The following is a 25,243-nucleotide window of genomic DNA, read 5'->3' as shown; positions in this document are numbered from 1 at the left end:
TATTAGAAAAAAGAAGTAAACCAAGGAAATGTATAATGCTTTTCAAAGCTGTATACAATATATTTTAGTCAGTGGACCTTAATGCTATTTCTCTTAGAATTTGATTGAAGTTGTCAAGGAACTATCTTTCTGAAAATTCATGGAGGGTTGGTGATTGGAAAAAAAAAGTTCAGTATGCTACTTTATTAAAAAAAAAGCATCTATCATGATGCTCTTTTAAACTTTACAGAATAAAGGGTAAAGAGTTGGCCTCAGAGCCAGGGTTGAAGTTCTGCTTCTAACACAGGATTTTTAGCACTCTAGGCAGCTTTCTAAGATTGTAAATTGTAGGTGACAACCTGCATTAGTACAATGAGTTTCCTCATCTGTAAGTTACTTATACAAATTAAATTACAGGTGTATCCCTATTAGTTAAAATGTGGACCAATCAGCCAAACCATTTTGTTTTTAACATTGACACAAATATTATAACCAATCATTAAAAAGTGGGTTTGCGTAACACAAAATTAGAAATTTAATTTTCTTTACTTATGGATTTTGAGGAAAGAGGGAAAAATAAACATGGGACATGTTTTGACTTAATGGAGACTTTGACCCTTAAACATTATATATTCTTAAACAAGCTAGGACGGTAATCATTCATTAGAGTGTACAGCTGACTAGTAGGTCACATGAGCAAAGTGGTTTGGGCTTAACACTTAACAAATTGATGTCTCAGTATTGATCTGGAGACAGTTCCCCAGAGATCTCTTTGTCTTGGGTTAAGTGCTTTTAAATCATTCTGTCATGAAATAGACAGCTAGTTGTTTAAATTGACAGATAAAATTATGTATTAAGGTTGAGTGACTTGCATGATGAAAGATAATATTGGAATTTGTAAAGAATGACCTTTGGAAAGCCATTTAAAAATACAAATTATAAAATCCATTTATACGAAAACAGCTCAGTAATGTCTAAATATAAATATACTTTGAAAAGTGTGAGACATTTTTACTGATATAAAGTGTTGACTGAAAGTATTAGGAAAAAATGTCTTAATAGAAATATACTTTAATGGGCAAATGGTAATTGAAATGTATTGTGCAATTTGTTTAATTTTAAAGAAGTTTGCCCTTCTAGCAATACCTACCTTGTTTTTAGTGAAAAGTCCTGAAACCCGTATGATGCAATGTTTCTTCTTTAAAACTTAAACATTTTTCCTTGAAAAAATATTTCATCATATTGCATCTTAATTTAAGCTATTCTACCTAAAGATCATTCTGTGTGTGAACTCAAATGAAGATGTTATATGAGTATGTGAAATATGACATTGAGCTATGTATGAAGCTAATGTCAAGGTCAATAGATGGGCTTCCTTTCATTACTTTAAAAAAAATCTCTTGACCCTGCACTTTGAACTGTAGCACTTTGTTATGAAAGATTTGACCATTAATCATTTCAAGAAGATAATCTTGCTCTAAATCTCTTGAGCATCCTTATTAAAATGTTCTGCCAGTTAGAGGCTGTTTTCAATGCATCCAATTTGTATTAAGTTTTTGATATTGTTTTTGCGTATAATTAAGGGCCAAATGAGATATTATAAGTGATTGTACAATTAAAACATCTAAATCATATGTAGACATAAAAATGGTCTTATCAAAATGGCTTGGTTTTCTTTCCCCCTGTGGATAGTCTAATTTGAGATAGACTTTGCTTTTTTAAAGTCTCACTTTACATTTTATATGTCAAAAAATCCAAAATAATTTATTCATATAAGTAAAAATGCTTGGTTTGCATTTCATTATAATTAATCCTTTTACACATTATTTTGCCCCGTATGGATACTCATCAGAAACAACAAGATAAGGGATAATTCTTTTCTGTGACTAAAGTAAATGCCCGATAAACAATATATGTCAGATCTGCAACACATTTCAAGATTGTAATTTATATTAGTTCCACTCATTTCCATCCATAATATGCTCTAAGTAAATATTCGTTGAATTTAGTTATTAAGAACAAATTTTCTGCATACTCTTACTCATCTTATAAATTCAGTGATGGTAAAGAATCTGTAATGTTCCTTTTTTTGGTAGGAATATAGTTTTGTCATTGCCCAAATATTTACTAACTCATCCAATTTTTAGGTATCTATTTTATTTTCAAGATCAGGAAAAAAGGAACTATAATAGGATAGTATCAAGGCAACAAGTTAATACATTAATAATAACTTGGAAATTCTCATATGAAAATGACACTGAGCTGTTCAAGGACTGTGATTGTATAACAGTGTTCGTACCTTTCACAAGCTTCTCTATCATTAGTCAATTAAGTTTAGTCAAACTAGTTGTTTGTTTAAGAATAATATTTTGAGTAATTTATCATCATAAGTGTAGTGTAGAATCATATTTATGCAAAGATATGTAAAAAGTTGGAGATCACACAGATTTCTGGTTATTTTTTAAAAAATTAATATAATAATAAATTTAATAATAAAATAATATAAATATAAAATAATATAATAATAAAATAGAATATTCTGTGTTGATTGAGACATCTAGTCTTGTGTGTGAAATTTTAGACCGGGCCTGAGAAACTCTAGGATCTGATTCCAGACCCCCTACTTTATGGTCACCAAAAAAAAAAAAAAAATCCTTCCTTTGCCATGTGAATTTAATCCACAAATATTTATTGAATATCCACTGAACACAAGCTATTATACTGTTGTGTGTGAATGATGCCTAAGCAAAGATTATGGTAGAAAATGCTTTAATAAGGCATTGCTAAAATAAATGCTGTGTCAGTAAGGATAAATGAAAGAAAAATGTTAATTAAAATTTATATTTTATAATAATTTATATTTTAAAGATAAATAACTTATTATTTAAGTAATTCGAAAGCAAAGCATGCCCTGTGCCTAGAAGTTGAGCAAAATGAAAACTTTTCCACAACCTCTGAAGTAGGGCAAGAAATGAATGTAAACTGTGGCCAAAAAAAAAAAGAGAGAGAAATGTGTAAAGCTAATACAATAGACATTTTCCAAAAGTGAGGACTATGGGACTTTCTTAATATTCCCCCATGGTCCTACCTCGACATACTCATTAATATAAATCAACATCAGTAAAGTTGTTCCTTAAAAACAACTTTAAATTAAGGGATTCTGCTTGAGATCCAGAGATTATGTGGTGTATCTTCTTCCCACTCCCACAATTACATGATCATCAGCCTACTGTAATAATGATGAGAGCAGCATTTACATAGCTCGTCAAGGTCTGCAGTGTACTTTATAGATATTATCTCATCCCATCCTCACAACCCTGGGAAGTAGATACTCATTATCCTCATTTCACAGATTATAAAAATTGAAGCAGAAACTAAGTGACTTGCCCACTGTTACACAACCAGTAAGTAAGTATCGGAGGTTGGATCTGAACTCAGTTCTTTCTGATTTCAGACTCAGCGTTATGTCCAAAGCGCCACCTAGCTGCCTTTTAATCAGCACACACGCGCACACACACACACACACACACACACACACACACACACACACACACACACACACACACACACACACATTGGTTAAATTGTGTTGAATTAAAGCAGTGACTACTATTGAACAAAATAAAGATGATACTGTCAAACGAAACATTTATTAAATGCTTGTTTTGTGCTACATGTGAGGGATTTTAAAAAAAGAAAATCTCTGCTTTTAAGAAGTTTACATTCTATTAGAGAGGAGATAACATGGATATAAATAAAAAGGTACATGTTGACAGAGTTGATAGAGGATAGTCATAGAGGGGCAGATATTAGCAACCAAAGGGATGGGGAATGGCCTCTTACAGATGTTCTATGAACTGAGTCTGGAAGGAAGCCAGGGATTCTAAGAAGCAGAGGTGTAAAGGGAGAAATCTCCCTTCCCTATGAGGATACTGTGAAGAGGAAGGAGAATGATGTGTGTTCAGCTATGAGGTCTTCTGAAAAATCACTATCAGAACATTGTGCTATTTGGAAAGGATTGTTTGGGAAGATTTATTTGTGAAACTCTGGCGGTCTTAGGTCTTCCAAAAGGAGCTGGGGAAAAGGACAAGCAGCGTGCAGGCTCTGAAGCGGTCAGCTCGGGAACTTATTGAAGGCAGCCGTGATGACTCTTCCTGGGTTAAAGTCCAAATGCAGGAATTAAGTACTCGGTGGGAGACTGTATGTGCATTATCCGTATCAAAACAGACCCGTTTAGAAGAAGCCTTGCGCCAGGTAATCATATTTTTTATTGCTACAGAGAGAATGCCAGAAACTTTTGTTGTGTTAGAGGTAAATGTTGCCTGGGAATTTTTAAAGAGGATTAGAGATTTACAAAGTTATTATAGCATTATTACATATTTTTAATGATGCTTTTAAAAGGGGATCTGTCAGACTTAGATCAAAGGCGCTACTTGCTCAATTTTTCAACTTGAATGAATGACATAGTATAAATCAAGCTTCCTGTCAACTATAAATGAGGTGGTTGAAAGCAGGAATAAGCTTTTTTGTCTTCCTGAAGACTGCACAGATATATTTGATGTCTTTTTACAGTTATGGAAATACAACAACATGGATCACTGACTTTTCATTTTAAAAGTCAGTGTATATAATTAATCAATCTAAAGCTAAAAACTACTTTCTTATTGTGGGAAAGGATCTTTTGATACAATATTTGTCAGATTTCCATTCATGAGTCATATTTTTTTTTTCAAATTTTTTCTCCCATATGTGAAATGTTAGGCAGAAGAATTTCACTCTGTGGTGCACGTCCTGCTGGAATGGTTGGCTGAGGCCGAGCAAACACTTCGGTTCCATGGTGTGCTCCCAGATGATGAAGAAGCACTTCGGACCCTCATCGACCAGCACAAAGTGAGTGCAATTTAAATGGGTACATAAAGTGTTGTATGAAGAAGCAATATATTGGTGTTTTGAAATAACCATTTCCCCCCACTACTTTTTGATTTTGAAATGAAAGTTAAAAAAATTTGGGTACTTTTTCACCCTCAGCAAACAATACATATGTGTCCATATGTATGCATGAAAAAATATCTACACATAAGACATGGAAGCCAAGAGTCCATTTTATTAACCCTAGACCCTGTCCCAAATGGAGTTTTCTTTTATTTGATCTTTCTTGGACCTCTACCCATAATTACTTGTGTGACATCTGCCAACCATACACACACGGTGAATCTTTCCTCTCCATAACACCATAAAAATAAATTTTTATCTAGACCCTTTTTCTGCTTCAACCTCTTATCTCTCTTCTTTGTTACATTGGTGCTAGTGTTGGTTATTCTGACCCTTCTTTAAATTCTGCACCATTTGGCCATGTTGAATGGTTCCCTCCTTCTGTTTTGCTTTCTATGACAATTCACTCATATTTCTGCTTCTGTTTTTCTGACTATTGCTTACCCTGTCTCCTTTCTTAGATCTTCATGCTCTTTCCATTACATATACATAGGGATCCCTCAAAGATCTCTCTTTGGACCATACTTTTCTTTTCCTTTTTTTTTTTTTAGTTTTTTTTTTTATTATTTTTTAATGTTTAACAATCACTGCCATACAATTGAGATTTTATCCCCCCCACACCTACCCCTCACTCCCCCCCTCCCTCCCCACGACCGCATACAATTCTGTATAGGTTCTACATATACTTTCCTATTGAGTATATTTTCACTATAGTCATGCTATGTAGTCAGACTAAAATAAATGAAAGAAATCATATAACAAATCAAAATATGATACACAAACACATACACATACACAAACATGATCTGCTACATTTTGCGAATGACTTCCATATTTCTTTCTCTGAGTGTGGAAGGCATTTTGCCTTGAGAACCACCATTGGGATTTTTTTTTTTTTATAAGAAGTTCTTGCGTTATTACAAAATTCCAAGTCTACCAGAAAAAACTCTCGCACACTGTGGTCGTTGCTGTGCACAAAGTTCTCCTGGTTCTGCTCCTTTCACTCAGCATCAGGTCATATAAGTCCTTCCAGGCCTGTCTGAAGTCTTCTTGTTCATCATTTCTTATGGCACAATAGTACTCCATTACATTCATATACCATAATTTATTCAGCCATTCCCCAATTGATGGACATCCCCTTGACTTCCAGTTTTTGGCAACTACAAAGAGTGCTGCTATAAATATTTTTGTACATGTGGGACCCTTTCCCATTTTTATGATCTCTTGGGGATACAGTCCTAGTAGCGATATTGCTGGGTCAAAGGGTATGCACATTTTTGTAGCCCTTTGGGCATAGTTCCAAATTGCTCTCCAGAATGGTTGGATGCGCTCGCAGCTCCACCAACAATGAATTAGTGGGACCATTCTTTTCTCTTTCCACATTCCCTAACTTGGCAGTCTTACCCGTTCCCATGGTTTTAGCTGTCATACTTCAAAATCTTTATTTCTTCCAGCAATTGACATTATTTAAATGTGTCCCATAATCTCCATTCCTATATTTCCAGACCCTGTTGGACATTTTTCCTGGGCATTACAAATTCAATATACAAAGCATGAATTTTTTTTAATCCCCTCAAAACCTGTCCTTCTGCATAAACTTTTCCATTTCTATTGATGGTACCACCCAGACCTTTAAATTGTTAATGTTCATAACCTCCTAAGTATTTTTTACTTTTCCTTCTCCTTCACTCCCTACATCAAGTCAGTGACCTGATGCTAGGTATCTATTTTTGCAGCTTTTCTTGCATCCTTCCTCTCCTTTAAAGCACCTGGTATGATTATCCTCCTTCTGACATGTCCTACAAAATGAAAGTTGCTTGACTCTTTCCTTTTTGTCTTTGTACCACTAGCCTTTGCACCCATTAGGCACTTAACATTGTTAAATGTGGTTGAACCTGCTCCTCGCTTCTCTAAAGGACATGAATTGTATTTTGCAAGCAGGTTGTTTTCATTCCAGACTTCTGTGTACTAAATCACCTCAGAAGTTTCTTTTTAAGTCATAGCAATAGACACTTCACAAATATCTTTTAAATTTATCAAGGCAGTTTTCTGAAAGTGACCATTTTCTTTCATTTAGTAGACTTAACACATCTCTTTAAAAGTATAATTCTTCACCTAGAGTTTGGAACATTTTTAATTACATAAAATTGAATTTTATAAAGGATTGTAAGTGGATTGATTTTTGACTTTAGTAGTGCAAGCAAATAATTGCATTACTAGACACAATAGGTAAGTATTTGATTCTACTAAAAGAAAGAATGTCATTGTGTTTTCTGGCTTGGTATTTTCTTCAAAAATTAATGGAGTTTGTCAGTCCCCTAAAGAGAATAGTCCACATGTTTCTTAACAGATGGCTTTTCACCTTTGACTGTAAAAGTGAGGAATTCTCAATGCAAACATGAGTTATACTGCTGATGACAGCACTTGTAATTAACTCAGTTAGTTTTCAATGCAACCCTGTCCTTGAAGGTCATGTAGGAAACACATCATTAATTATAATAGTGGGAATTCATCATCAATACAATGGCTTCTCACTTAACTAATGTGCCACTACTGTTGACATTCTTTCTAAGCCTTTAACAATGTTGTTGTTAAACAATTGTTGACAGTAAAGTAGTTAATAATTTATAAGGTGTCATAGAAAGGAATGAGATACCAAAATATTAGAATCATCAGTATAATAGAAGAGATATAACATAAATATTAGTGAAAAGCTTTCAGATTCAACATTTTGAACATGAAGGTTAAAGCATATTGCTATGGGTAGATCTTAATTTAGGAGGCTATCTTAATATAGTTTGAATAAGGTTTGGTATCCCCTTCCCCTGGTGATGTGCTGGGAAGGGGCATCAATCTCTGTTAGGTGCCACTTATGTTGTCAAGAAAAGAAAATCAGGGACATGTGGTTTTGGGATTACTCCTAGTCACATTTCTGGTGTCAGAACAAAGGGATCAGGTTTCACACTGTAGTCACAGACTTTGTGGTCTTAACCATTACTTTCTATTTTCTTTATCTTTATCATGGGAAGTAGAGGTAATTAATTACCAAGACTGTTGGTCCCAGCATTGGACAATGGCTCTTGCTTGTAAAGGAGAAAACTGTTGTGACCAGGAGGCTGAGCACCACTAGATGGAACACAACCAGTAGTGAGAAGTAAAGCAACCATGCTTTGTTGAGGGGACATATAATAGAAGGGACAGTCAGGGTAGAAGGAAATAAATAAATTCTGCTGGGGTTCCTGGTAGAATAAGGCACCCAAACTGGGAAAGTCCAGTGAATTTTTAGAGGCTCTTATATGGTTCAAGCAGGACCACACTCTGTGTGTGTGTGTGTGTGTGTGTGTGTGTGTGTGTGTGTGTGTGTGTGTGCAAGTGTGCAAAGAACAGGGTTTCTGAACCTAATGTACCCACTCTATGTAGTTCAGGGATTGGTGCTGATTCAAGGTAGAGGGGACTTCCTCTTGGAAATGTCCTGTAGCTTGAGAATCCATTGGCAGGCTAATTGATGTTCAGTGAGAAAATGGACTTTTAGACATTACCACAGGCTTCATGTTGGTGCAATTCAGGAGATTTGGGCTTCCTGGCTTCTTTTTTTACCGAGGGTGAGGGTGTGTGTGTGTCTGTGTGTCTGTGTCTGTCTGTGTCTGTGTCTGTCTGTGTCTGTCTATGTCTGTGTCTGTGTAAGAGAGAGAGTGAGTGAGCATGCATGAGGGGGAGTTGGGTTAGGAGGGCTACTGAGGTCCTTATAGAGGAATCCATATAGCTGAGTTTGGGAGTTTTCTTTGTTTTACATTAATGCAGATGACTCAGTAAACCTCATATGACTTAGTAAATATTCATAGGGGCACTGTCCAGAAGGGACTGTTTCCTTGCTTCACCAAACCTCAAATCAGCTCCTAGAGACCTGAAGTTTTCTAAGTAACAGATCTAGGATATCCTTGGAGAAACATGTATTGGGTGAGAAGAGTAGTGATGTGACTTCCTATGGTGGTTCTGAGAATGCTGAGTTACTTTAAAGAGTCCTTTGAAGTTCTAACTCAGTTCAGATGCCCTGACTTCAAAGGACACTTTAGACTAGATTAGCATTCTCAGAAGAACCCAAAGTCTTTCTATTACGAGAAATGAAAGTCATATCTTTAATGAGTAATTTGAATATCAAACTCAAATAGTGTTTTTAAGCAGGTGGAAAGTTTAATCCTTTTAATGTAATTATGTCAAGCTGACAGTTACTGATCAGAGTGACATTTTGTTAACTCTTTCCATTATCTTTTGTAACATGTTATTTCTGTATAGTAACACAAAAAACTTTCTTAACCACAAATTATTTGTTCATAGTAAATTTATGAGGTGATGATTAAAGGAGAAAGTCAATTGTAAAAAGTCTCATGATTTTGTTGATTTGGGAATTCCCATCACTGACAAAGATTATACAACTCCTTTTAATAGATGATCTTTCTGATTTACTGCTCCTCTCCACCCACACCCCAACCCCCAAATTCATCACCTGTAGCCAGCCTTCTGGTAAATAGCCTCTCTTGTTTTTTTCTTAACTGGACTTTGTATGACACACATCATAGAGCCTGTATCCAAAGCCTCTTCTGCTTGGTGTCAGACCTGCCAGAGCTTTCATTATGCTGCTGCTAAAGTGATTTTCCTAAAGCTCAAATCCATCTGTGTTACTGCCCTACTCAGTTAGCTCTACTGCCCTGTTATTGCTTCCAGGATCAAATATAAACTGCTGTTTGGAATCGACAGCCCTTCTTTCAGAACTTAGCCCCAGCCTCCTTTCCAGCTTCCTTTCATGCATCCCACCAAACTGGCCATGCTGTGCCTCATGTGCTACTCTAACCACTCTTTATGTACTTCCACATTGGCTCTCTGTCCCCCTTGCCTGGAATGGCCTCCCTCCTCACCTCTGCCCCCTGGTTTCCTTGAGATCTCCTTCAAGATATAACTTAAATCCTACCTTCTGCAGGAAGCCTTTCCCCGCATCAACTGCTACTAGCCTTCTCTCTCAATTACTTTCCACTTCCACTCATATGTTTGTGTGTTGTCTGTTCCATTAGGAACGTGAACTTAGATCTAGGCAGCAAAGTAACATAATGAACAGAGCAATGGGCCTGGCGCAAGGAAGACCTGAGTTCAAATGCTGCCTCAGATTGTTATTAGCTTAGTGACTCTGGACAAGTGATATAACCTCTGCCTCAGTTTTCCCAACTGCAAAATGCAAGTAATAGCATTTAACTCCCGGTGTTGTTGTGAGGATCAAATGACATAATATATGTAAACCACTTAGCATTGTGCCTGGCCCATAGTGGGAAATTAATAGTAGCTCGTTTTCCTTTTCCTTCACTTCCCCTTAGAAAGCAGAGACTGTTTTTTGCCCTTCTTTGTATCGCTAGCCTTATTATAGTGTCTGGCACGTTGTAGGAGCTTAATCAACTGACTGGCTATGAGTTGTGTTTTGTTGGGAGGGAGTGGGGGTGGGGGAGAGGTGGGACAGGACCTTTAATTTTATCAAAGCAGGAAACTCCTGTAGAGAAAACTTTGCCTTCTACCAGAACAGATCTGCAGGTGTTTGGGTAACTGGTAATCTTGATAGTGTTGCCTAGGGCACTGAAAGGATCTGAACAGCTTAAACTCAGGTCTTTCTGATCCCTAGACAAGCTTTATCTATTTTGCCGTGTTATCTCCAGTAAACTATGTTTGTAGTAGACTATGAAAAAAGTAGTAAAATCCGTGCTACATTTGGGGTGTTAACTGTGTTGGAGTGGGGGACGACACTGGTTACCTGGGGAAATCTTCATAAATCTCGGCTATTGCTTGACTGACAAAAATAACTTGGTTTATATTTTTCCTAGTCCACTTGAAGGTAAACAGAAATTTATTCAGTTTTGTCATCTATCCTGACCTTCTTCTTTCTGTACCCCATCCCCATTCAGTAGCAGTCCCTGTCTTTAGGACCCCAACACTAGTCACCTGGACATATTAGTCTGTTGACTGTAAGTCCCCCTACTATTATCTCAGCAGAACATTCACATTTTAAGCCTTTTGAATCTAGTTTTGGAATAAAAAGCTCTTGGAGGGCTTTTTGGATTGATTGGTGCTTAATGAACATTATTGGAATTGAAAAGCTTTTCCTGTAACCTTATTAAGGCTCATTAAAGTGGTTGGGATGTTTGAGGTGGTGGGGTGATGGTAGAAATATATAAAGGGGCAGCCAAAACAACTCTAGGCCTATTTGGTTAACCCTGAAGGTAAACTGGAGATAATCCTTTTAGTCTGATTTGGGAACAGGACCTGAAGGAATGCTGATGGTTGAGAATATGTTGTCTTGGGAATTGCTAAGGGGGCAGGGACCCTGAGTCACTTATCTCTAATCTTACTAAGACTTGGCTTCTGGCCCATCACAGCATAGGTCTGAGGCTAGCATGCTGCCTTCCTCCCTATCTCATTCTTTTCTATTTCTCCTCCTCTACTTCAAGACTTACAGAGTTTCATCTCCTATTAATATCTAGTGATTCCTTTAAAAAATGTAGTTATACCCTCCCTTATCTGACATCCTGGGAGTCAACTTTCAGCTTTCTATGTTACGATGCTTCTCACAAATTCATGACATTGGAATACTTCCTCTTCATAGAGAGTATTCTCAAATTAATTTTTGTTGTAGAGTATAAGAATTCATTTTCAAATCGTTCTCTACTAGTTTCTTTAAACTAAAATTAGTTGTGACTTGATTATTTTTTTTCCTGGCAGTGTGAATCAATTCAAACTCCAAATGAACCACTGAATTTTTTTTTTAACCTGCTGGAATCAATACAGTTGGCTAGGAAAAAAATATGGTTTTACTCAACTTCTTTTCAACTAGGGTCAGTGACTAATTGAAATAATTATTTCTACTCTAGGAATTCATGAAGAAGCTGGAAGAGAAAAGAGCTGAACTAAATAAGGCAACAGGTATGGGAGAAGCTGTCCTGGCCATCTGCCACCCTGATTCCATCACCACCATCAAGCATTGGATTACCATCATTAGAGCCAGGTTTGAGGAGGTCAGTGTGGCACAAAGAGTCAGCACAATGCTTGACAATCTTTTGTAAATTGAAGACCAATTAAAATGCAGTTAGTAACTGTGGGAAAATAATATATTTGTGTAGAGTTTATTTTGGCTGAGGGAGGTGGAGGAAGGGAAGAGGTGTTGTGGAGTTAATGATACCTACTGGGCAAGCATCTTAACCCATTATCAGCCTCTATATTTCATTTTGTTTAAAGTAGAATTCCTGTGGATATTGGCTCTGAACATTTATAGACAAAAGTTTGGCACTCTGTACTTCATTCTAGCCTTTGGGCCCATATTAACTGTGTTAAGTAGATCATCAGTTCAGTATTACTCCAATTGTGGTATGTTTCCTAAGGGAGTTTGTTGATATACAAAAAGGTAAAATATTCTATATCTGAGGGGATGCCTGTCTGCAGATTGGGCTGTACAGAGTTGTGTGTTGTGGAGACTATACTGACCTTCTAAGGAAATATGTCTTTCACTTTAAATTAGAAAGTAAAGGAAAGTGGGGGTTTCTGTAGTCCTTAACTTCTTGAGACTTATCTTAGAGGACTTGTCTTCCTTTAGTATCACTCTTTAAGACCAAATAATGAACTTAGAGGAATGATAGTTGTGACTCCCTGCTTCTAAAGACTTGTTTCAAATTCCTTGTATTAAATCAGTGAGTTGGCATAGCCAATTACACTGAGGTGAGTTTGAATGACAGGACAGTAGAATAATGAAACAACCCAAGAAATAGCTTATCAGTGTATTTCAAAAGTAGATGTTCTTGCACATAATTACTGTTGCATTAGCAGGAATGGGATTGCTGTTTTACAAATTGAAAGAGTTTCAGAAAATAGATCTCTCCTCTGATTACAGGTCCTGGCATGGGCAAAACAGCATCAGCAGAGACTGGCCAGTGCCCTGGCTGGTCTTATTGCTAAACAGGAATTGTTGGAGGCTTTGCTGGCTTGGTTGCAGTGGGCAGAGACCACACTCAGTGAGAAAGACAAAGAAGTACTCCCTCAGGAAATTGAAGAGGTGAAAACCCTCATAGCAGAACACCAGGTAAAAATGGACTTTATCTCAGTTGTGTTCAGACATCTGCAAAGAGCAAGAAGAAGGTGTCTCAGTTGAACTCGCTTTGATAGAAATTGAGAAAATGCTTCCTTTCTTCCAATCTTATTCTTCTCTGTTTCTCCTTCTCTGCTTCAAGACTCACAGAGTTTTATCTCCTTTTAATATCTAGTGATTCCTTTAAAAAATATAGTTATACTCCCCCTTATCTGAATGGGAAATACGTGTTCCATGGTTTAAAGTAGGGGTGGGGAGCCTCAAGTATGGCCCTTTGATCCCTAACTTCACAGAAAAATCTCCTTAATAAAAGGATTTGTTATAAAACTTGGACTCAGTCAAAAGGCTGCAACCAAGGACCTAGAAGGCTGCATGTGGCCTCACTGTCGCAGGTTCTCCACCTCTGGTTTAAAGGTGTGGCCTCTAAAACCAAAAAAATGAATGTCCAGCTAGATTTTGGGACTTGTTATATATTCCTGGACCAAACTTAATGATTTAAGGTCATTGTTATGAAGAATCTTACTATTATCAACCCTCCTTGCTGAGAGAAGATCTTAAGAAAATATGGCAAAAACTCCAAGGGTCAGTAATACATAATAATTTTTAAGGCTGGAGATCATTTAGAAGATTGGCATGATTGATATAAACCTTTCCTTGTTTTTGTTTTATCCATCATGTACTCTAGAGTCCTTCCCAAACTGGCCTACTTCTTTTTACTCATATATGATATTCTATCTCCAGTCTCTGTGCCTTTGCGTCCTTGAATCTACTCCCTCCTTACCTCCACATCTTAGAAGCCCCAGCTCCCTTCAAAGTTCTGTTCAAGTGTCATCTCCTCCATAAGGTCTTCCCCAATTCCTCCAACTTATATATGGTGTATTTACCTCTATGTGTACATATCGTCTCTCCCGCTAAGATTCCCCCCTCCACCCCCCCCCCCCAAAAAAAAACCAGAACAATAGAACGTAAGCTCCCTGAAGCCTGGGAATGTTTCATTTTTGTCTTTGTGATCATGGTGCCTAGCATAGTGCTTGGCAAAACTACAGTATTTTGCATAGTAATTTCACCGTCATAAATTGCAGAGCAAGTGCTGGCTTGCATTGGGAGAAAGAGTTTCTTCCGAGAGAGTACCTTTGTGTCAAAAAAATAATAGATCTCATCCAAAAACAAACAAAAATCATAGATGTGTATTTAAAATTTTTTTTTTCAGAGAACCAAATGACTGTGATATTTATTTGTTATGAGAGTGAGATAATTTCAAAGAAAAAAGTAAAATTTCTCAGAAACAGTGGCACACTAAGTCAAACTAGCTTTGTATTTTTTAATTTTTAACCACTTCTGTGTTATAATTTATTTACTTTGGCATATCCTTAAAGCAGCTGCCCTTTTCATTACAGACGTTCATGGAGGAAATGACCAGAAAACAGCCTGATGTGGATAAGGTTACCAAGACCTACAAGCGAAGAGCCGCTGATCCCTCTGCTTTACAATCACATATCCCTGTACTAGATAAGGGGAGAGCAGGAAGTAAGCAATCACATAATTTGGAACAATCATAAATACTTCTCCCCCAGTAAAAATGGCTGGTTTCTAATGAACTAAGATGGTCAGTCCAGCAAAGTAAATTTACTTTTGCATTACACACACAATTAGTCATTAGACAGGCCTTGCATAATAGGTGCTAGTTATATTAAAAATGATTTGGTTAGCTAGTCTATCATAAAAGGTTTTCATGAAAAAAACACAAACGAGCCTGAGAACTCATGGCACCAGTTCTCCAAAAGATATCTAAACTCCCATATGTGTAACTGTGATGTGCAAGCTGAGAGAATTAACACTTTATGAATTCGTGTATTTATGTTATTTTTATAATGATGAAGCATAATGTATAGTGTGACATGAAATGATTATTGCGTGATTAAAGTGTGCCTACTTGCTCATGTTTATTAATGGTTAGCAAATAATTAGGTTTATATATTATTTCTCTATCAAATGCTTTATTTCCCTTTTCTAGGTATCTAACATGAAATAGTATTGTTAAAATGCTCACAGGAAAATATTTAGCCTTAGTGACAAGAATAGATACAGTTTATACCTTTTATTTGTTGTTCACATGTTTCATCTTTTGTCCAAAGATATTGGAGTAGTTTGCCATTCTCTTCTCCATCTCATTTTACAGATGAGGAACTAAAGCAAACAGGGTTAAGTGACTTGCCCAGAGTCACATAGCTAATAAGTGTCTGAGGTCAGATTTGAACTCAGGAAGATAGGTCTTCCTGACTACAGACCCAGCACTCTATCCACTGTGCCACCTAACTGCCTTTTGTTATTATTATTATGGAAAGGCTGTTGAACTTATCTGCCACCTGGATTCTACTATTGCTAGATTCTATCACTAATTAATATTGTGTGACCTCAAATATGCCAGTTAACTTTGTTAGGCTCTAATGGCCTCATTTGTCAGATGGGAATAATATGATCTACTCACCCCTACCTACCATACTTTGCCTGTCTTGTTGAAAAAGACCACTTTGATGTGTTAAGGACACCAGTCTGTGGGTAAATAGTAATAATTCATACTTATAATAACAGCCAAAGCGCATACACACACACGCACACACACACACAACACACACACACACACACACACACACACACACACACACACACACATATATATACAGGCATAAACATATATAATATGTTTCATATATATGTTAAGGTTCATATATATGTTAAGGTTTACAGAGTGCTTTATAAACTAAATGTTATTATCCATATTTCATAGATGAGGAAACTAAGACTCTCAGGGTAAATCTGCCCACAGTTACTTGTAGGTAGAGGTACATTCCATCACTTAGCCTGGACCATGTTTTGAATGTTCTTCATTCAAAACAAGTGAAAATATTTATCATGTTTTCTCAAAGGATCATTTCAGCAAAAGACTTCTGAGAGGCAACGCATTAGAAGTTGAAGTTGGCCTTTTAAACTTTTCAAATCCACCTGTCGAACATTTTATAGAAAATATTAATTGACCCTTTGTCTCTTAGGCTTTCTAGCATGACTACTTACTGCGTACATCTTGTTTTGAACTAGAGTTTGTGCAATACTATTCTCATTTATGCCTTTTCCTTGAGGCCCCTTACAGTGGTGGTGGGTGATTAAGGAAATTCAGTTGGTTGGCCACATGGAGGAGGAAGGTGCTATCTTAAATCATTTAAATGATAGGATTTCTATTTTGATCAAGAGTGTCACCAGCAGATCCTAGAGTATTTAATTTCATATACCTTTATCTCCACAGTAATTAATAAAGATCAGGGATTCCTTAGTAAGTACATGATCATAGAACATCAATTTTAGCTCTCATTCAGCACTGGGTGAAAAGGGAAAGGGCCATGGTTACAATGGTTAACCCCATTTGAGAAGCTGGGCATTTGTGCCACACTAATTTGAATTCTGTTTTTTAATAGGGAAGCGTTCCCCAACATCAAGCTTGTATCCTTCTGGATCACAGACACAAATTGAAACAAAGAATCCCAGGGTAAACTTATTAGTGAGTAAATGGCAACAAGTCTGGCTTCTAGCTTTGGAAAGAAGAAGAAAGCTTAATGATGCCTTGGACAGACTGGAGGAGGTTAGCTAATTGTGTTTTTCATAAGATTATCACATTTCATCATAATGTGTTTAAATAGCTGATTGTTCAGTTATTATTGTGTTACAGATGAACAAATTATAGATGTTCATGTGAAAAATTTTTATTAAAACAAAATAGTTACTTTTTTACAGAAAATGTACATAATTTAACATTTAAAAAGTAATAATGTTGGATATAATTTGTTTTATGTGCAATAAATTATTAGTCTAAAGTATTTATCTTAAAGTTATGTATTTGAGATGTCTTGCAAGTCTAGGACTTTTTTTTTAGATGTTAATACATCTAGCAGAAATGGTAAGATATGATTCTGAGAACAGTGAGTGTGGGATCAGGAAGTCTATGTATGAGAAAATATTCTGTGATCCAGAGAAGGTGTGGGAGAGGGTCAGACAATAGAGAAGAGATCCTAGAACTAATAAATGAAAAACTACTTGTTAGGTAGAAATTTCTAGCAGTCTTGGTGCTCTTGCTAGATAGATTATAGTGTTCAGCATGATCTGCAACCTTGACAAGGGCAAAGTTCAATAAACTGTATAGAAATTTGTTTTACAGGTACTCATTCAGGAGCATTTGTTTCTCTGAAATGAGTGATAACTGTAGTGTTTAGACTGAAAGTGTTCTCTTAAAGGACTTTTCTATCAGCTTCAATAGCAGACTGCAGATACAATTAAGCTTTAATCATATCAACCATCTTAATATGAAAACAAGAGCCAAATTATTTCTCCCCTCTTTAGCTGAAAGAATTTGCCAACTTTGATTTTGATATCTGGCGTAAAAAATACATGCGGTGGATGAATCATAAGAAATCTCGAGTGATGGACTTCTTCAGGCGGATCGATAAAGATCAGGATGGAAAAATAACACGACAAGAATTTATTGATGGAATTCTTTCCTCCAGTGAGTGAGGCTATTATTAAAATAGTACTTTAGAATATATATAGCATTAAAATATTTTTATGTACCTGTTATTAAAAATTGTTGCCTTTACATTTTCTAGTAAAATCAGTTCCTTCTTAAGAAAAATGACATTTTATAAATAGTACCTGAGTTTATTAGACCACTTCCTTATATTTTTATCTCCTAAATCTTATAATCATGTCAGGAATCGAAACTAGTATCTATATGTATCACCTACTGGAAAAGTCTAAAAATATATCTCCTATAATCCCTGTCTCAGGCATATTTGAGTTATTTTATATTCTGTAAACCATTGAGTTAGTGAAATGCCTAATCCCTCTTATTCAGGAATTCTTAAAAAATAGTTTTTATTCATATTGTTTAAAATTCATGTAAGTTATTACATTGACTTAGGAAATCAGTTAAGTTACTTTGAATTAAGCCAGGTATAGCTTTATGATAAATTAATTTATGGTAGTTGAATTTCAAAAATCAATGAACATTCATTAAGCACTTACTAGGTGCCAGCTTTTATCGTAAGTCCTGGTATACAAAGAGAAAAATGAAACAGTCCTTTTCCTCATGGAGCAAAATGATGGTCACCTGGCGTTAACACTAATTTGGCCATCACAGCAGGTCATCTAGTGGTGTAGAGAGTGCCAAAATTAAATTGCAAATCAATTTGAAGCATATTTCTACCGTATGTGTTTCCATGGATAGAATTCCCAACCAGTCGCCTGGAAATGAGCGCAGTTGCTGATATCTTTGACAGAGATGGTGATGGCTACATTGACTACTACGAATTTGTTGCAGCACTTCATCCCAATAAGGATGCTTATAAACCTCTGACAGATGCAGACAAAATTGAAGATGAGGTACCCATTCTATTTCCATCATGTACGGTCTTGTAGAGCATCCTGCCAAGATCACCCGCACAACTCATTCTGTCATTTTATTTGCTTCCATCTTTTGTGGTTGTGCCAAAATTTTGTGGTCTCCAAAGCGCAATGTTGGCATTGAAATGAATGTTTCAATCATGTTTTTGGCAGGTGACAAGGCAGGTAGCTAAATGTAAATGTGCAAAACGATTCCAAGTGGAACAGATTGGAGATAACAAATACAGGGTAAGTTTCCCTAAATAGAATCTTGGTTCTTTGATGTCAGTCAAATGTGATCGACAGTTTATCTATATTTTCCCAGTATTTTACACATTTTTTTAGGCCATTATAATATTATATATAGCAGTAATCTTTTCTAGTTTCAGATCTAGGAAGTTCCTAAATTATATCTTTTCTAGATAGATTTCTTCAGAATATCCATGGAACTCTTGATGACATTATGGGTGGGGGAAAATATATATTATATATTATATGTATGTCTACATACATACATATACATATGTTTGAAAATATATAAATATATGTTTACATTTATATCCATATATTATATATTACCATATATATCTGTATACACATATTTATGTGTGTACATATAACCATTCATTCATTCATTCATTCATGGTATTCTTTTTTACTTCAAGTATCTATGACTTCAGTGGTGTGGGTACTTACTTCCTCAATGAGAAAGTGAAATGGTTTAACAGATATTTTCATGATTTTTTGTGTCCAGAGTTCTCATCACCTGGAGGCAATCTGCCAGTTACAAGGCTTGTCTTGAGAAGGCAAATTCTGGTCTGTCGCCAGACCCATATCAGAGCTTTGCAGTTTGGTAGGAGCTGCCAACACTTGCTCACCTCTGATGTAGCCATTAAAAATAGATCACTTCCACATCATGATGATGCATTAGAATATAACTTTAGTAGAGGATTTGTATTGCACAGTAATGCCTTAATCTGTATCATTTTCTTGTTTACTACCTTGTTTTTCTGAATTTAAGTATGTTAAAGAGATAACCAAAGTCAAATCTATAAAATTATTCTTGTCAGTGTGATGTAGTGAAAAGGACAGAAGGTCTGGGCTGGGTAGGAATTACAGCTCTCCCAGTTACTAGCTTTGCAACCTTGGGGAAATCACTGATGAAGTGATCTGAGTCTCAGTTTTCTCCTCCATAAAATGGGGATAATCATACTGACTCTAACTACTTTATATTTTTGAAAGTGCATTATTGAAAAGGCATTATTGTATACAGTATGGAAATGATTACAATATGTTTGGATGAAAAAGAATTTTTCTCAATGGTTGAGAATTATTTTGTATTCATTGAGAAGCAGAGAAATTAGGGATATCTTCCTCAGGATAATTCCATTAAGGAATACTATCATCATCATCCATTTTCTTACTCTTCCCCCTTTTAAAAATTAGAGTGTGTATTCATTTAGTAGCTAGAAAAGAAATATGCTGGGTCTCCCCTAAATAGTTCATTTCCAAATGGAACACAGTAATTTTTACATATACAACTATGAACATATTTATGTTACAATTTAAAGAACTACTGATGGAGAAGAATTCAAGTTTAACTCAAATTTAATATTTGGACAGTTGGATATCTGCCCATCTCTATGCCAGATACTATATTTAGAAGCCTAGAGTGTGACAGTTTGTGTTTATGTTCTTTTGGAGTCATGTAGTAAGTTTCCTATTAAACTAATTGTGTCTTTCTTCCATTTTTCATTTCTTATCAGTTCTTCCTGGGAAATCAGGTATAAACCAGTGAAATGTATTCTTGAGTTCCCAATGGTGTTTTCTATTTTTTTTTAATCCATAGTCATTAAAGCTTGCCATGGCTCATCTTTCCCCATGCTGTTTATTAGCTGTGGTGTTTTTGTAACTACTCAAAGGATCTCTAATCTGAGATCCCTTTTTCTGCCTTTTGTCTCAGTGAGGAGATTACTTTTAAGGGAACCAGATAATGGACAGCAATTTGGCACTTGTTTTTGGTCTCCTAAACATAACCATGAATGTTATCAGCGTATCATATGGGGATGGGCACTTGCTAATCTAAATTATATAATGTTCCATTAGTTTCAGAAATCTTAAAATATAGTTACTAGGAATTAGGAAAGGATAAACATCAAGCCAATTAGAAAAATGTAATTTTAGAGAAATAAAAATCCTTTAAAACACCTAACAAAACACATCCAATTTTATGTATACTACTGCTAATTTCTATCTAGGCCAAAGTGCTAATTTGTTTTTACCCAATGGCTGTATATATCCCCTAAACTGACATTTTAATTCACTATACGTTTGGAGTAATACCAAACTGGAGTCATCAGATTAATTTCCTTGAAATTCATATGGACAATTAGAAAAGATGTCTCTGTGCTAAAGACATATTTCCTAACTTTATATTTGTTTTAGTTCGTATGTTAAAAAAAAATCAAGTGACTTAGAATAACAGCTCAAGTAATTCTAGAACCAGTGAGTAGTTTTTCACGGTGCATTGCGGAAAGCACGATATACTGTGACTAGAGAGATGTCTCAAAATTTTATAAATAGCACATGTAATATTCTTTAGTCATTCCATTATAGGTATTTAACTACTCATATTTCCCTCCTATAGCAGGTGAAATAAATTATTTAAAATTTTTCTGATAAACTTTTAATAGCTTTGTTTAACCCATAATTAATATTAGATACCATATTTATCTCATATTACCTGGGTCAGTAAAGGAGGGTATTACTGAAGCAAAATATTTCATCACATAAGAGAAAGACACTGATGTCATTAGGTTCAACACTATACTGACAAAACAGGTTTGAGCAAAAGCAGCAGATTCTCTAGGATAGTCTGTCCCTTTGTCCTTGGCTTACCATCTGGTAATTGTGATACTTTTGAACAGGAAAATAGAAGAAACGAAGTTGGGGGATTCTGAGCAAAATAAGAACCCATTTCTTTAGTAAGATTTGAACGCTGTCTTGCCTATAAATTTTTTGTATTTTATACTTCTCCCAAAATGCTTGATTTCATTTGATAAATTACAGACCAAAAGCCTTCATGTTGTCTGGTTCCCCAAGGTAATATTCCTTTACTCCCCTCCTTGCCCTTTGCTTATCAGCATTGAAGGTCTTCTAACAAAAAGAAATGTGTGTTTTTGCTTTGAAATATTAATTTATATTTCAGGATCACACACTTTAGAAATATTGTTAAGTTCCCAAGGTTAAACAAATGGTTTCAGCAGCAACAAATTGACACTATTAGTAGGTTACAGGCATTGGACCTTGAGCTGGAGCTTTGTGTATACTTGTGATGCCCTTCAGAATTTTCAGAATCTTAAATGAGATCTGTTGGAATTTTGTTTTGAGGCGTTTTTCAATTTGAAATAAAACCACAAATTTATAGGGGTTCTTTTCTATTGAAAACAATATTTCCTAAGTTATATATCATGAACTCTCTGTGCTTAAACATCTCCAATGTATTTCATGTGATTGATTGAAACTAGTTCAGTTTATTTAATTCTTCAGTTTGTCCTGAGCTTTACTGGAAAGGCACCTGTGCAGATTGGCATAGGAGTTTTCATACATCAGATATAAGTCTTTTAGAAACAGATTTAAAGTCATGAAACCATTACTAATGAGTAGTGAGTAAACATTACTTACTAGCAACTTGATTATAGGAACTTGAGAGAATATGTAACACTGCCTAGTAAATATATGTTGAAAGGACATATGAAAGTTGTCAATTTATAGGGCAGCTAGGTGGTGTAGTGAATAAAATATAAAACTGGGAACGAAGACTTGAGTTTGAAATTTGCTGCAGATACTCACTAGCTGTGTGACCTAGCCAAGTCACTTGACTGCTCTGTGCCTTAGTTTACTCATTTAAAAAATGGGGATAATAATAGCTCCTACCTCACAAGGGTATACATCTGAAGTGCTTTGGAAACCTTAAAGCAATATACCAATGCTAGCTATCACAGTATTGTGTTAGAGTAACACCCAATTGATCATATGTTAATCCAGTCTTGAAAATTAGTGTAAAAGATCTTCCTAGTAGTAGGCATTCTATATTATCTCAAAAATGGCAGTCATTCCTTCCTTCCCTGCTCATATTTACCATTGATGCTGTGTTCTAGCCAAATGTCATTGTCCTCTCAGCTGCTCAGTAGATGAAAAAGAATGAAAAATACAAGCAAATTTCCCCTGTATTTCTAGACAAAATTAAGTTTAATTAGACAGAAAAGAAAAGTCAGAGTACATTAATTGCTTTCTTTAGCCATATTTCTCTGAGGACAATTCTTATTTCTTTTTAACCTGGAGAACATGGGCCAGAGCTTATTTTCATTGTTGCTTCAACCTCTAGAAATGATGACTAAACATAATTTTAAAAATAATTTTCTTACTAATGGCTTCCTATAATGAGGAAAAAAAATAATCTCCAAGAAGCAAAATGATTCTTAGAACCCTTTTTTTCTCTTTTGCTATGCTTTTCCTGTCATCTAAATCAGCATGCAGCAGAATCTAATGCAGATCATTTATTATGCAAATCATTTTCTGAGATTTTACTAATAACTGTAAATTAAAACAAGAAATTGAAATTGGTTTCTTAAGTTAGTGGAGCCTATGTTTTAAATGAATGGAACCATTAAAAACCATAGCTCGCTCTTTTTTTTTTTTTAACTTGTACAGTTTGGCGATTCTCAGCAACTTCGTCTTGTTCGCATCTTGCGGAGTACTGTGATGGTTCGTGTTGGAGGTGGATGGATGGCACTTGACGAGTTCTTAGTGAAAAATGATCCTTGTAGGGGTAAGGCAATCCCCATGTAACGTATGATGGAAACTCACAAGGAATTATTATTTTAAATTATATGAAGTATTTTGTGGGTATAGCTTCAGTTGTTTATTGATTCCAACAGTGAATGTTTCACATTGGTCTTTCTTTGTCAGCCTAAAGTTCTCAAAAGAACTTGTGGCAGTCATGTAAACCATACTCTTTTCCATTGTTTTGATCTCTTATAGCTAATCACACAATAGGAAGACAACAAAGTACTAGAATAGTTCTTTTTAAAGAGACATGCATCCCTCCCCTCTTTCAGAATTTTTCAGTAGGAACAAAAAAGCTAACTAGTGAAAAGGCAATGGAGCTTTTTCCAGAAAAAAATCAAAATTCCTTAATAAAATAGCTGGCAGTATTGTTTTCCGGTCTCTCTTGATATTTTAATCTGATAGATCATTTTTATCCCAAGTTTAAAACCTGCTGCCAATAGTACCTAATCTTCACCAGCTGGAGAAACTTAGAACATGCTTGTTATCGTGCTTTCACCTGGGCAAAACCCTTTGCAGAGTACAATTAAAATAGTTAAGAACTCAGTGCAGGAAAAATTGATGCTAGCATGTGGAGTAAAGTGAGGTTCAGACAATTGTGAATAAAATATTCACTCTCTTCTTTTTTATTCTCTTACCCTTTCTCTTTCTCTGTCTTTAAATAATTCAGATTAGTGTGGCTTTTGTTACAAAAACCAACTGTTAACATGTATTGCCTTTTGTGGTGTTGGTTATTAGAAAGTCAGTCATAGAGTAACTGCAGGTAATTCTTTTTCCCTTGGAGAGAGTTTTTTTCATTACTGAAGGAACTCTTATTCTAGAATGTGTCTTAACAGCCCAGAAGTAGAATTCTTTTGCATATTCAACTGCTATACTTGTTTTCTTCTCCTGCTAACGAGATTCTTTAATGTGATTGGTATCCTATGTCATTTTTTCTAGTTCATCATCATGGGAGTAAAATGTTACGTTCGGAATCAAACTCTTCAATTACTACTACTCAGCCTACTATAGGTTGGCAACTTCTCCCTTTGCCTCTCCCCTCTTTCTTTTTCTCTTTTCTTCTTCTTTCACATTCTTGCTTTGATAATTTTTTTTTAAATAACATGCTTCATTCATCGTGTATGGCTTAACACACATCCAACTGGGCTGGTGCTTTTAAGTTCAGTGCCCCAAAATTTGACACACTAAAGGTGCGTTACAAATACAGTGATCATCTACACTGATGAAATACAGTGCTAACACGTTGCTCATCCAGTTCTCGTGGAATGTTTTCTGTGTGCATATGTGTTTGTATAAGTGGTGCACCACTGATTATTTCATTGAAGTTTGGATCTGGTATTTGTTATTGCATGTTGGTAAAGCTTACTTTTTCAAGGTGCCAAATGAAAATATTGCTAATTTATATGAATATAGAAAAACCTGTAACTTAATTTTATGTGGTGGTTTCAATTAACAAGCCACTTCTCATTCTTTTGTAATATTATGGGATAAATGAAATATTTTAAAAAGCTACTGGCAATTTCTTTACCCTGTATGGTACATGCAAGACACAGTCCGTGACTTATGGGCTAGCCATCCAAGTGTGGTGAAACAGGTAATGAAATCTATGCATCAGTGACTGATGGATTAAGGATATTTTAGCATGTGGGCTTTTCCATTTTCATGCTGACTCTTTTAAATAGTGAGTTTTTCTTGCTGGTGTGAAGCGTTAGAATAAGCACGCTCTCCTTTTGTACTTGCCTATGTCCAAAAGGAATGCATTATAGAGTGATGCATTTGACTTCTTGTTGAGCTGGGTTGGAGCTAGCATGGCAAAAAAGAATTTTTCTGAAATGTGTTGACCAGTGGCCTCATTGAATTTCTCCTCTTCAATTAAATGCCTTT

General features: G+C 35.6%; 1 protein-coding gene across 27 annotated transcripts in view; it reads left to right on the top strand.

Annotated features, from left to right (window-relative positions):
- Nucleotides 1–25,243, top strand: part of DST (dystonin) — a 608,843-nt gene that overhangs the window by 574,837 nt on the left and 8,763 nt on the right. For 14 of the 27 annotated variants that reach the window (XM_072642508.1, XM_072642506.1, XM_072642507.1 and 11 more), the window contains 12 exons: nucleotides 4,039–4,233; nucleotides 4,741–4,869; nucleotides 11,877–12,020; nucleotides 12,890–13,078; nucleotides 14,482–14,611; nucleotides 16,555–16,718; nucleotides 17,474–17,636; nucleotides 18,357–18,511; nucleotides 18,686–18,760; nucleotides 20,278–20,295; nucleotides 23,225–23,342; nucleotides 24,299–24,370. In XM_072642508.1, the coding sequence (XP_072498609.1) occupies nucleotides 4,039–4,233; nucleotides 4,741–4,869; nucleotides 11,877–12,020; nucleotides 12,890–13,078; nucleotides 14,482–14,611; nucleotides 16,555–16,718; nucleotides 17,474–17,636; nucleotides 18,357–18,511; nucleotides 18,686–18,760; nucleotides 20,278–20,295; nucleotides 23,225–23,342; nucleotides 24,299–24,370 (1,552 nt within the window). The remainder of the gene's footprint in view (nucleotides 1–4,038; nucleotides 4,234–4,740; nucleotides 4,870–11,876; nucleotides 12,021–12,889; nucleotides 13,079–14,481; nucleotides 14,612–16,554; nucleotides 16,719–17,473; nucleotides 17,637–18,356; nucleotides 18,512–18,685; nucleotides 18,761–20,277; nucleotides 20,296–23,224; nucleotides 23,343–24,298; nucleotides 24,371–25,243) is intronic. The other 13 variants (XM_072642521.1, XM_072642527.1, XM_072642520.1 and 10 more) reach the window with 3 other exon arrangements.

Source organism: Notamacropus eugenii, chromosome 2 (genome assembly GCF_028372415.1).
Source record: "Notamacropus eugenii isolate mMacEug1 chromosome 2, mMacEug1.pri_v2, whole genome shotgun sequence".
NCBI lineage: Eukaryota > Metazoa > Chordata > Mammalia > Diprotodontia > Macropodidae > Notamacropus > Notamacropus eugenii.
Note: the sequence above shows the minus strand (reverse complement) of the source record. Positions and strands in the feature narration are given on the sequence as shown.